The sequence below is a fragment of the Salvia splendens genome, chromosome 11, assembly GCF_004379255.2.
Source record: "Salvia splendens isolate huo1 chromosome 11, SspV2, whole genome shotgun sequence".
NCBI lineage: Eukaryota > Viridiplantae > Streptophyta > Magnoliopsida > Lamiales > Lamiaceae > Salvia > Salvia splendens.
In genome coordinates, this window is record NC_056042.1 from 5209817 (window position 1) to 5221094 (window position 11278).

The 11278-nt window shown below is 36.6% G+C and overlaps 2 protein-coding genes across 3 annotated transcripts; both read left to right on the plus strand.

Annotated features, from left to right (window-relative positions):
* Positions 1–1862: 1862 nt before the first annotated feature.
* Positions 1863–5727, plus strand: LOC121755539 (sodium/hydrogen exchanger 4-like). The gene is made up of 14 exons (XM_042150845.1): positions 1863–2335; positions 2418–2536; positions 2601–2698; positions 2773–2832; positions 2925–2971; positions 3057–3251; positions 3343–3389; positions 3481–3547; positions 3698–3798; positions 4045–4146; positions 4479–4623; positions 4904–4966; positions 5050–5133; positions 5209–5727. The coding sequence occupies exons 1-14, from the start codon at positions 2171–2173 to the stop codon at positions 5485–5487; spliced, it is 1572 nt and encodes a 523-aa protein (XP_042006779.1). The 5' UTR covers positions 1863–2170; the 3' UTR covers positions 5488–5727.
* Positions 5728–8608: 2881 nt separating this feature from the next.
* LOC121755541 (rho GDP-dissociation inhibitor 1-like) lies at positions 8609–10455 on the plus strand. Of its 2 annotated transcripts, XM_042150848.1 has the most exons (6): positions 8609–8821; positions 8995–9178; positions 9255–9321; positions 9403–9621; positions 9705–9829; positions 10070–10454. In XM_042150848.1, the coding sequence occupies exons 2-6, from the start codon at positions 9008–9010 to the stop codon at positions 10145–10147; spliced, it is 660 nt and encodes a 219-aa protein (XP_042006782.1). In that variant the 5' UTR covers positions 8609–8821; positions 8995–9007; the 3' UTR covers positions 10148–10454. The 2 variants fall into 2 exon arrangements, with proteins under 2 accessions (XP_042006782.1, XP_042006780.1); XM_042150846.1 differs by lacking the exon at positions 8609–8821 and having other exon boundaries at positions 8916–9178; positions 10070–10455.
* Positions 10456–11278: the final 823 nt, after the last annotated feature.

Below are 11278 nucleotides of genomic sequence, written 5' to 3' on the forward strand. Positions count from 1 at the left end.
GCTAAACTAATTACAATAGAGCTTTACCTCAACGACACCATTGGAAGCATAGTAAGAAGCAAAAAAGAAATATACTCATTAATGCTTATTACCAAGCTCAACAACGTGCATCAGTACTTGTTTGTAAACAAGGAGAACAAACTTACATCATCCAACAGCAAACTGTCGCTGTAATAATCAATGTCAGAAGTAACCTGCATTTCACAATACAAATTAGAGTTAGACTAGCAACATTTTGAACAAGGAAATAAACTCTTTCCACAAATTAAAGTGAGTTCCTAGACACAATACACTATTGAGCTAGGTCAACAGATGATACATCTAGCTACCAAAATGCTACTAATAGAGTGGAGTTGATCCCTATTATAATCACTTAAAATAAAGCATGGAGATGAATAACATATAACAAAAAATTATGGTCAACAGGCAGGCTAAGCACATTGTTCTAGAGCAACCAAAAATTCCAGATAGCTCAATAGAAAGTACAAATAAAAACTTACAGCAGAAATCATGGCAATAATATGACTTCATAAACCAGATGCCAAAAAAATACAGTTCAAGCAACCTAATGGAGAAAATCAGAAAATCTTAAAATGTCAACATACAGGTTAGTGGATGGCCCTTTGTTGCAGCAGATTCTGGTTAACAATGATGCAATTATCCCAACCACTACGAAGATCAGAGTAGTCACCAAAAACCCCATCTCCGATGCTTTTCCCAAATACAGTTATAATCAACGCTTTTACCTGCCGAGAGAATATAATTAACTAATATCAATAAACAGATCCATCATCAATCCAATCTGGAATTTACCAATTTGATATCTTAGCTTTTCTAAAAAAAGAAAATACGAGAATGAGATGATCTGGAATTCAAATTTTAACGGGATCGATGCATTGATAAGAAACCTCGACATCAAATAGAGAAGTAAAAATCAACATCGGTGTCGGGAAAACCTTGATTACGGTTACCGGCGAAATCTTCCGGTAAAGGGGAGTGCTAGATCCGTCGTGGCTTTGATGAGATTGAAATTTAATAATCAAATCTTTTGCAACGATTCGTGATGCAATTTGATAGCCTGGGCATCGATTTTTTTTAGTAGAGGAATGATTAAAATATAGTGATAGGCTTTCTCCTAATTCAGCCCAATAAATAAAATGCAATTCGTTGAATAAAAAATAAAAAATATACTCCAGTACAAGTAAATTGGAGTCAGTCAGGTAATATTGATAAGATTAAATTTAATTATTTTTTTTAATAAATAAGATGAAATTAGTTAATTGGTTGGTATCCTACATCATTTCATAAATTAAGTTTTTGCCAGTTCAGACTGTTTTCAGTAACAGCTTTTGCCATAAATACTGAAAATTGGAGTACTAAATTTGGTTATTAGAGTTATGAATTGCTACTTGTAGCCTCGCACTGTTCAACTCCACCTCCGCATAAATGGATATACGCATGTCAAAAGTTATACAGGATTACTATAATATACTCCTAGGTGTTGTTCGGTTGCCATGACTATTATCATAAGACTATCCATCTAGAATTAATTTTGAGATTATTTTAGTTAGAGGGGAGGCTATGACTAATTATCATGAGACTATCCATCTAAGATTAGGTTGTATGGTTCAATCTTATGAACTAAACATGATACATATTTAATCGTGAGATTTAATCTTATTAACCAAACATTTACCTAGTATATAAATTTGACTAGAGATTTTGATTTTTGAGATTTCAATTCGCACTTCTTTTAAAACATGGGATTGATGTAGGCTTTTCAAATTTTTGCTTTTTTCTCTTCCTTTCTTATTCTTTTCCGAACTAGACAAACTGCCCCTTGTCTTAGTGTGCATGCAGCTAACAAAATACTACTACTCATACTAGTGCTTATCCAATTTACAGTAAAAAAGGGAAATCGGAAAAAATCAAAATAGGTTGGGTCCAGTAATCAGTTTGGTGCAGAGGGTGTGTGGCCTATGGCGGTGTGACTCTGAGGGGAGCAGTGAAACTGTCTTGGACACGTACCACTATGCGCCCCTCGAATTCGCGCCACCTGGCTCATACTACCTCTACACATCACTCCCTCCCTCCCCTTCTCTCTTCTTCTTCATCACCATCATCATCCTCACCTAATTCTCCCTACCCCTAAATTGATCAATCAACCGTTATGGAACTGGATACCTTATGGAATACCGCCGCCAACTTCGCCGATTCGCACCAGCAGGTGGTTCCGCTCACCGTCTTCGTCGCCGTCCTCTGCTTCTGCTTGATCCTCGGCCACTTGCTCGAGGAGAACCGCTGGGTCAATGAATCAATCACCGCTCTCATAATCGTATAAACACTCACATTTTCTCAATCATATATTATTCAATTGCAGATCTGTCTGATCAATTTCATGCTTTCTGTGATATTAGGGATTAACGACGGGGACGATCATTCTGCTGATTAGCAAAGGGAAGAGTTCACACATACTCAGATTTGATGAAGAGATTTTCTTCATCTATCTCCTTCCGCCCATCATTTTCAATGCAGGGTGAGAATTTTGCGTTGGTGGAGTATGTGTTGTAGTATGAATTTATGGTTTTTTTGTGGTGTAGATTCCAGGCCAAGAAGAAACAGTTCTTCCATAACTTCTTCCCCATAATGCTTTTTGGGGTTGTTGGAGTTTTCATTTCGTCATCCATAGTCACAGCTGGTAATTTCAGATTGTATTCATCTATTTTTGTTATCTCTGCATAGCTTGATTCTTCCATATCATCGTTTCTGTAGGCAGCTGGTTGATTTTCCCCAAGTTTGGTTTTGTTGGTCTCACTCCTCGTGACTTTCTTGGTTCGTTCATGAATTTCATTCTTTACTCCTATTTGATTTTGTCGAATTCGACATGGTGTGTACTAATTGAACTAACCTTCTTTCCTCAAAAGCCATTGGAACAATTTTTTCGTCCACAGACACCGTATGCACTCTGCAGGTGAGGAAAAGCTGGTGTAGGTATGATTTCCTTGAGTAATAACTATAGCTATAGAACTCAAGATATAACATGAATCTTGATGTAGGTTCTGAATCAAAACGACACTCCATTGCTCTACAGCCTAGTCTTTGGTGAAGGGGTAGTAAATGATGCTACTTCAGTCGTTCTGTTTAATGCAATTCAAAAGCTTGATGTCAACAGAATAGATGGCTGGAAAGCAGCTGGAGTTTTTGTAGATTTCCTGTACCTATTCTCCACAAGCACTGCTTTAGGGATTGCTGTGAGTTTGAGCTTGAAAATTGTGTTATACTACTATATATCTGGTTCTTGAAGGATGAATTTAAAACCCAATTTTCTCTTTCTGTGTCCAGTCTGGCCTTGTGACTGCATACATGCTTAAGGGCTTATACTTTGGACGGTAAACTTCTATTTATCCATGTGTTAGTTTTAACAACTTCGATAACTGTTCTATCATATGAGGAGGACTTTGGTTTATATTCTGTCTGCAGACATTCAAGTATTCGAGAGATCGCTCTTATGGTCCTTATGGCGTACCTTTCCTACATGTTGGCCGAGGTAATGGATCTAATGGAATCAATGTACCATAGCTACCTCAATGTTTACATGCGAATTGAATATGATATATTGTCGTGCAACATGCTTTCCTGAAGTATATTCATATAAAAATGTCTCTTCAAACTAACTGGGATGTTCTTGTTTTGACAGCTTTTCGACCTCAGTGGGATTCTGACAGTGTTCTTTTCTGGGATTTTCATGTCTCATTATGCATGGCATAATGTGACTGACAGTTCAAGAGTCACGACCAAGTATGTCAATTATTTAGGCTAGATTCTTGCAAATATAGGGTGCTATTCTAATCCAAGTCACACTTTGATTTACAGAAGAGATCATTCTACTGTAGCACTTGTTTGTTGTGGTTAAGTTATACACCCATGATGATGATACTAAATTCATAAATAGCCATATAAGGCAAAGATATTTATGATGAAAATTGTAGCAAAATCCTCATTATGAATCAGTATCTTAGACATTTTAACTGTTTTTATTTGCAGGCATGTGTTTGCGATGATGTCCTTTATTGCAGAAACATTTATATTCTTATACGTGGGAATGGATGCTCTGGATATCGAGAAATGGAAAATGAGCAAATTAAGGTAGCAACTCTTCTTTCAAAACCATTAACTTTTCCCTTTTCAATACTACTTTTTAATGGTTAGAACACACATGTTTCTTGTGCTTGCCTGATTTATAGTCTTAAATAGCGTTTACAAAACAAGTTTCCTGACCCTATGGTTGCATTTTAAGGTGGTGAGCGGATAACCCTCCCCCTTATAAGGCCTTTTAAGGGGGTGAGTGAGACCCATTTATAACGGTGGTTGTTGATTGTGTGATGGTTTTCAAGAAAGTATGTGATGATTTTCATACTTTGCATCTCTCAAAAAATTGTTACCTATGGACTAAAATGTTGTACAAATATTCCTTACAGTCTCTGGAATGCAATTGGTATATACTGTAGCGTCATGTTCCTGATATTACTAGGCCGTGCTGCTTTTGTTTTTCCTCTATCGGCAATATCAAATTGTATGGACCGAACTTCAACCCAATCAACTCCAATATCATTCAAGCACCAGGTTAGCACACTTTTACGTTTGTACAACAATTATTATCGTATGTTGCTAGGCAAGTGTTGGCCTGTGATCACTTATGATGTTGAACACAGGCTGCGGTTCATTAGTTTATTGGTCCGTAAAAACACCAGTGTAAATATGTAGAAATGTAACCATAGGGTTAACCCAATAAGTAAAGAATCAAATCAGTATAGGCAAAATCTACGGATCGACTATACTGCGTACTCCTTTCTTGCATAAACTCCTCCTATTCGATTTATATATATTTCCTCTGCTCAACTAGGTCGTCATTTGGTGGGCCGGGCTGATGAGAGGAGCAGTCTCCATTGCTTTGGCATTCAAGCAGGTAAGGCATGCTCAGTTACTGATGTCATTGTTGTTTCTGAAAAGAGAAGTAAATGAAAACCTCTCTTCTTGGGCACGTTGTAGTTCACTCATTACGGCGTGCCAGTAGATCCAGTAAATGCCACCATGGTGACAACGACAGCGATAGTAGTCGTCTTTAGCACATTGGTGAGTCGTTTACAAAATATGATCATTTCCTTTTACCGAATGAATAGAGCTCTGATGATGAGAATCTAATTGCAGGTCTTCGGCTTCTTAACAAAGCCACTGATACACTACTTACTCCCTCAGGGAGGCACCAACACTCTAGACCGTGATCCGACGATTACCAAAGAGGACATGAGGCTTCCTCTGCTTTCGTTCGAGGAATCAGCTTCGACGAACCTCAGCCGAGCAAAGGATGGTCTGACGAGGCTGATGGAGAGGCCTGTTTATACTATACATTCGTTCTGGCGGAGATTTGACGATGCTTACATGAGGCCAACTTTCGGCGGCCCGAGAAGTGACCAGAGCTCACCGTGATGGACACTGCAGAAATGCCGCTGCATGACTATGGTCGGAGGTCAGTAACAAGGGATCTGGTAACACACTTGTTTATTACTATGATCAAGTGTAACATCTCGTTGATTCAGGTCTCTTTTTTTTGGCTGAAAAACGGTTTCACTCTGACTAGAAGAATAGAATTGTCGTTTTGGCCCCTTTGGACAAATTAGTTAAATTCTGTCCCACCTATTTTACATAAATTCATTTATTTGTTGCTAACGAAAATGTACTAAGTAATTAATTTAATTGAATAAAATGTCTTAAAACTCTTTAATGTAATATTGATATATTTTATTATTATATAATTTGGATGCAGCAAAATTTTAGTACTAGTATTTTTTACCCACCTAATATCAGACTTTTTCTCCGCTGGTTTGTTGGGACTTAATTAATGACAACTCAGACAAAAATCTAATAGGATAACAGAAAAAAACAACATACAAGTCTTGGATCACCTTGCTGGATGACCAAAATATTTTGCAAGTATATGAATTATTTTTGTTAACCAACCAAAATCTCAACTATACACAATAGGAGTATGACAAAAATCTTAATGAGTTATTATTAAATGAGAACCACATTATTATTTTGCATATCAAAACATGAGTATATGTCTTAATAATAGCAATTTTATGGTATCTTTACATATCCGATTGGTACAAAACCTTCTTCGAATTCTTGGAACAGAACAAAAGAAAGTTGGGTCGAATGAATAAATGGATAGGGGCATAAAACATATCAGTTCTTTTTAAGGCAAACTGACTTAAAAGAATAAATTTTTCTCATTTTTCGGTTTTTCCAACGAACAAAAAAATTTGCGTATAATGTCATGAACTTTGTTGAGTTGTGAGTAATTCCCATTTGACCCCTGGAGTTTTCCGGTTGAAATTGTGTGGACGTGGCAAGCCTGAAATCTGACGTGGAGAGCGCCGGAAATTCATGAAACGACGTCGTTTTCCATAGACAAAACGACGTCGTCGGTAGACCTCACTGACAGCGAGTTGCTCTCTCCTCTAGAAGCTCCCTCTCCGACAACGGCGCGAAGGAGGAGGAGGCGGCGGTGAGAAGATCAATCCCTCCCCAACGACGACGCCCTCAAATTCTCCCCCGCCATGGATTTCCAGCTCCTCAAATCATCAAATACCAGCGTTTTTCACCACCAATTCACTTCTAATTTCACCGATTTATTGCCTGCGATTTGACAGCAGCCATGCTTTAACCTCGATCCCTCTCGATTAGGGTTTGCTTTTCCTCTCAAGCAAGGGGAGAATTTAGAGTTTCACGATCAACGCAGCAATCTGGCGACCTCGATTGAATGCCGAGCTCCAATGCAGCAATCTAGTTTCAGAGCCTGAAAACGGATGGAAGCTTCTCCAACACGGAGTGGTTTCTCAATAACTTCTACGCGCCTACGACGGCGCCGGAAATTGGAGCGGTCGGATTCAAGCGTGGGCTGAATTGAGTCACTACACTTTGCTGCGGGAGGAAGGAAGGGTGAAGCAGAAGGCCATGTGGATCATGTGAGGGAGATAGGGAAGGGCCAATTGTACAACTTCCCATTGCTTCCGGCGGTGGTGGAGATTTGGGGGTTTTGGGTTTATACAGAGAGAGAGTAGGTCAGCTCGTTCAACTGATTCCGGTGATGGTGGTCGCTGATCGGAGTCCTCGGCGGCAGCGGCTGGCGGTGAGGAAGAGGAGTGGTGGAGGCATGGTGGTGGCAGTGAGTGGTGGAGGATGATAAGACACGCCAGCTTAAAATTTGTCAATCCACGTCATCCACTCAACATACCCTTGACAGCCACGTCATCTTAAAAAGACACATTAGCTTGTTTCATGGCCAGAAAACCCGTTATGGGAAAACGGCGACCAAATATAAAATTGATGATATTATACGCCAATTTTTTTGTTCGTGGAAAAATAGAAAAATGAGAAAAGTTTGTACCTTTTTAAATTTATTTTTATACGAATTGACACTCATAAACCAACACATTGATATAAAAGTCAGAATATCGAGATCAGGGACGGAGACGGTGTTGGCCGCCGTCGGATCCATTACCCACGGCTGCCCCTGTTCAGATGTCATTTCTATTGTAGATTTGTAGAGAGAAACTTAATATTTAATATTGAAATATGTAATTTTTGTTGTAATATGAGAAAAAAGAGAAGAATAATTAATAAAATCACTTGAAAATTGATGGATTGCATCGGCGAAGAAGAACAAAAGAAAACAGTTTTCACAGAACGAGGAAGAAGAAGATACGGCGAGTTTAATTATTAGGTTCCAATTAATTGGGCTTTTTAAAATGGGTTTGGGCTTTTTTAAATGAGTTTGATTAATTTAATTTATTGAGATTATTATTTATTTTGTTTAAATAATTGTACCACTTAAATGGCTTCGTTTAATTATCGTGCCGTTGAAATTAATTGGATTCACTTAAAATTATACCGCGATATACTCTACAACTTAACTCGTTTGATTACATAAAATGATAAAATCAAATTAAAAGATACTAACAAATTACAACAACTAAATTACCAGTACTAGTTTTTATTATAATACATCTTTTGATACATGTATTTTGATTATAATAAAATATTAGTTTTTCAAAATGACAAAATCTGATTGCATATTTATATTTTTTGGTTAGATTTAATTTTTAAAATTGGACAAAACAACATACTGAATTATATTAAATTACCTTTTTAATATTATTATTATTATTATTATATTAAATATTTTATTTTTTAAATTAAATTCCAGCACCGGTTAATTTGTTTTTCTGGTTCCGTCCCTGATCGAGATCATCTATTTTACGAACTAATGTGATATGGAAATCACATCATTACCCTAATGGACGATGGTCTTGGGGGATTATCACCCATTGATCCTATATATATAAATGTGATATGAAAATTATTACCAATGCCGATCATATTTATGACCAAAAATAAGAGTGGTGCAAAACACAGATTTGTCAAGAAAAAGTAGAAGAAGGCCGCATTTCTTGGACATCTAATATTAATATAGCATCCCTAAATATAAATAAATACATAAAATTCCTTGAATATTTTTAAAATCTGGCTGTATAATATCGGATCACCACAAATAAAAGTCGCAATCCCCTTTTGATCAGTGACCATCTCCCATCATTTTTCACCACCTAAACAAGTTTTCTCCTTTGCACATTTCATATATTTGGTGCTCTCTTTTCTCTCATTTTCCCTTTTCTTCTTCTAGAAGGCGTTCATGATTATGAAGCTGTTGGCAATCTGTTAGTTAAGACAACATTCCCATAAATTCACCCTTTTTCTGGTATGTTCCATCATTTTCCCATTCTCTTGTCTTTAATTATTGTATTTTCTTTCTCATAATGTGGCATCCTTTGGTGCAAGGGACGCGTGTTTTCTTTCTTTTTCTTTATCCACGAACTCTTATGCATTGTTTTAGTAAAATATATACATATATTTTGATATGGGATCGGACAGAAAGAGAGAAGCCATGACTTCGGAGGGTAGTTCGTCGTTGAAAGAGGAGTTATCGGATTCCGATGGAAAACCAGTTAGTCGGAATCCGAGTGAAGCCTCCATTTACACCGAGGACGACGAAGAAGTCGGCCTCATCCAGCTCGGTCCTAAATGTACAATTAAGGAACATCTCGAGAAAGATAAGGTTTTTTTTTAAAAATATTATATAGTACTACTATATTGATTTTTCTCGAGAAATAATATGATTGCTTTTATTTAAGGATGATGAGAGCTTGAGGAAGTGGAAGGAACAACTCCTAGGGGGTGTGGATGTGAACGCTATTGATGGTATCTATTTAAATTTGTCATGCATACAAATAATTAATGATACGTACTATATAAATTGAAAAAAAAATATAAAATTGTTAGAGGCTCAAGAGCCAGATGTGAAGATCATGAGCCTGATGATATCATCTGAGGGGAGGGCGGACATTGTGCTTCCGATCCCGGAGTCGGGCAACATTAAAGGGTTGTGGTTCACGCTAAAGGAAGGAAGTCATTACCGTCTCCGATTTTCGATCAAGGTCAGCAATGACATTGTGTTAGGCCTCAAGTACACTAACACGGTGTGGAAGTCTGGCATCAAAGGTATAGGTCTTGTTACATGAGTTTTGTTATAGGTCTTGTTGATTGGCTAATATACCATTGTGTTGTGTTTTTACGTAAATAAGTTGATAGCTCGAAACAAATGCTTGGAACCTTTAGCCCACAGGCGGAGCCCTACTTGCACGAAATGGAAGAAGAGACTACTCCGTCTGGCGTTTTTGCTAGAGGCTCGTATTCAGCCAGAACTAAGGTACTCCTTTTTAAAAATTTATTGTTCAATTGAATATAAATGTAAATAAGTATCATTACAATATATGCAAGGGTATTTGATGATTTTATAATATAGAAATACTACAAAATATGTTATGTTTGTAACCATCTTTAGTCTAATTATAATTCTTTTAGTAAAAAACACTTACTTTTATTTTATTATTATTTCTTGGATATGATGGTAGTAATATTTATAAAATGAAATGATGTATTTATTCAGTTCATAGATGATGACAAGAAGTGCTATTTGGAGATCAACTACACATTTGACATACAGAAAGAGTGGGCAAAGTCTTAAATATTGCTGCAGCAAGGAATTACAATTACTTCCCCCAAATAAGGCCGGCCCCACAGCCACGTCACTAGACTGGCTGATAAAATTAGTTACAAAAGTTTTAAGATAAAAATGAGTACTTTTTTTTTGTAAAATTGGTACTTTTAGTTGCTTGCATCTATAATTTGCCTGTGTTAAATTAGTCCATTTTCACGGCAACTTTGGTAGAATGTTGAGCTTTAAAATGTTAAATTGTGGAGTGATACTTTTTATGTCTTTAACATTTTTTTTTCTTGGAGAATAAATATGTATACTCGGTAAATTTATAAAAACAGGAATTGCGCTGAAGATTATTTATGAAAAATACAATTTTAATAATAGGAGTATACATTTATGACATTTATTTTCATTCAAATTTGGTTCATGGTATCATCCGATATAAGAAAAGTATTCTTTCATGTATAATAAAAATACATACTCCGTGATCAAAACGATCTAGTGAATTTGAAAATAAGAAGTGAACCAAAATACTAATGGCGGTTTGGTTCACAGTTTGAATTTGAAAATAAGGAGTGAACCAAAACACTATTATAGTGAAGTATTTACTCCGTGAATGATTTAGTTCACTCTAATGGCGGTTTGGTTCACTCATTCGTGTAATGAACTAAATCACTCTTATAGTGAATGGAATCGTTTTTATAGTGAACTAAATTCGTACTATCTAGTTATGCATTTAAGTAGTGGTTTCCTTAGATCACTACTCTGTTAGTAAATACTTATACTCCGTAAACAAAAACACACACTCTAATATGCATGTGTTGATTTGTAAAGCAGTAGATGAATTGACTATTACTCCCTCCGTACGCGAATAAGAGTCCCGTTTTGCCATTTTAGTCTGTCCGCGAATAGGAGTCCTGGTTCACTTTTACCACAAATGGTAATAAGGTCTCACCTTCCACTAACTCATTCCACTCACATTTTATTTAAAACTAATATATATAAGTGGGACTCCTATTCCATTATCTTTTTTCCACCCACTTTTCTTAATATTTCTTAAAACTCGTGCCTCTAAGAAATGAGACTCCTAATGGTGGACGGAGGGAGTATATACTAGTATAATTTTTAGTAATTTACATAAATATTCAATGTATTTTT

What these genes read in the sequence shown, in the direction of transcription:
- LOC121755539 (XM_042150845.1), top strand. Translation starts at nt 2,171, where the DNA reads ATGGAACTGGATACCTTATGGAATACCGCCGCCAACTTCGCCGATTCG. An exon ending in CACTCCTCGTGACTTTCTTG is followed by an intron (nt 2,833 to 2,924) that starts GTTCGTTCATGA and finishes TTTCCTCAAAAG; the next exon opens with CCATTGGAACAATTTTTTCG. An exon ending in CAATATCATTCAAGCACCAG is followed by an intron (nt 4,624 to 4,903) that starts GTTAGCACACTT and finishes CTGCTCAACTAG; the next exon opens with GTCGTCATTTGGTGGGCCGG.
- LOC121755541 (XM_042150846.1), top strand. Translation starts at nt 8,981, where the DNA reads ATGGGATCGGACAGAAAGAGAGAAGCCATGACTTCGGAGGGTAGTTCG. An exon ending in AACATCTCGAGAAAGATAAG is followed by an intron (nt 9,179 to 9,254) that starts GTTTTTTTTTAA and finishes CTTTTATTTAAG; the next exon opens with GATGATGAGAGCTTGAGGAA. An exon ending in CGTATTCAGCCAGAACTAAG is followed by an intron (nt 9,830 to 10,069) that starts GTACTCCTTTTT and finishes GTATTTATTCAG; the next exon opens with TTCATAGATGATGACAAGAA.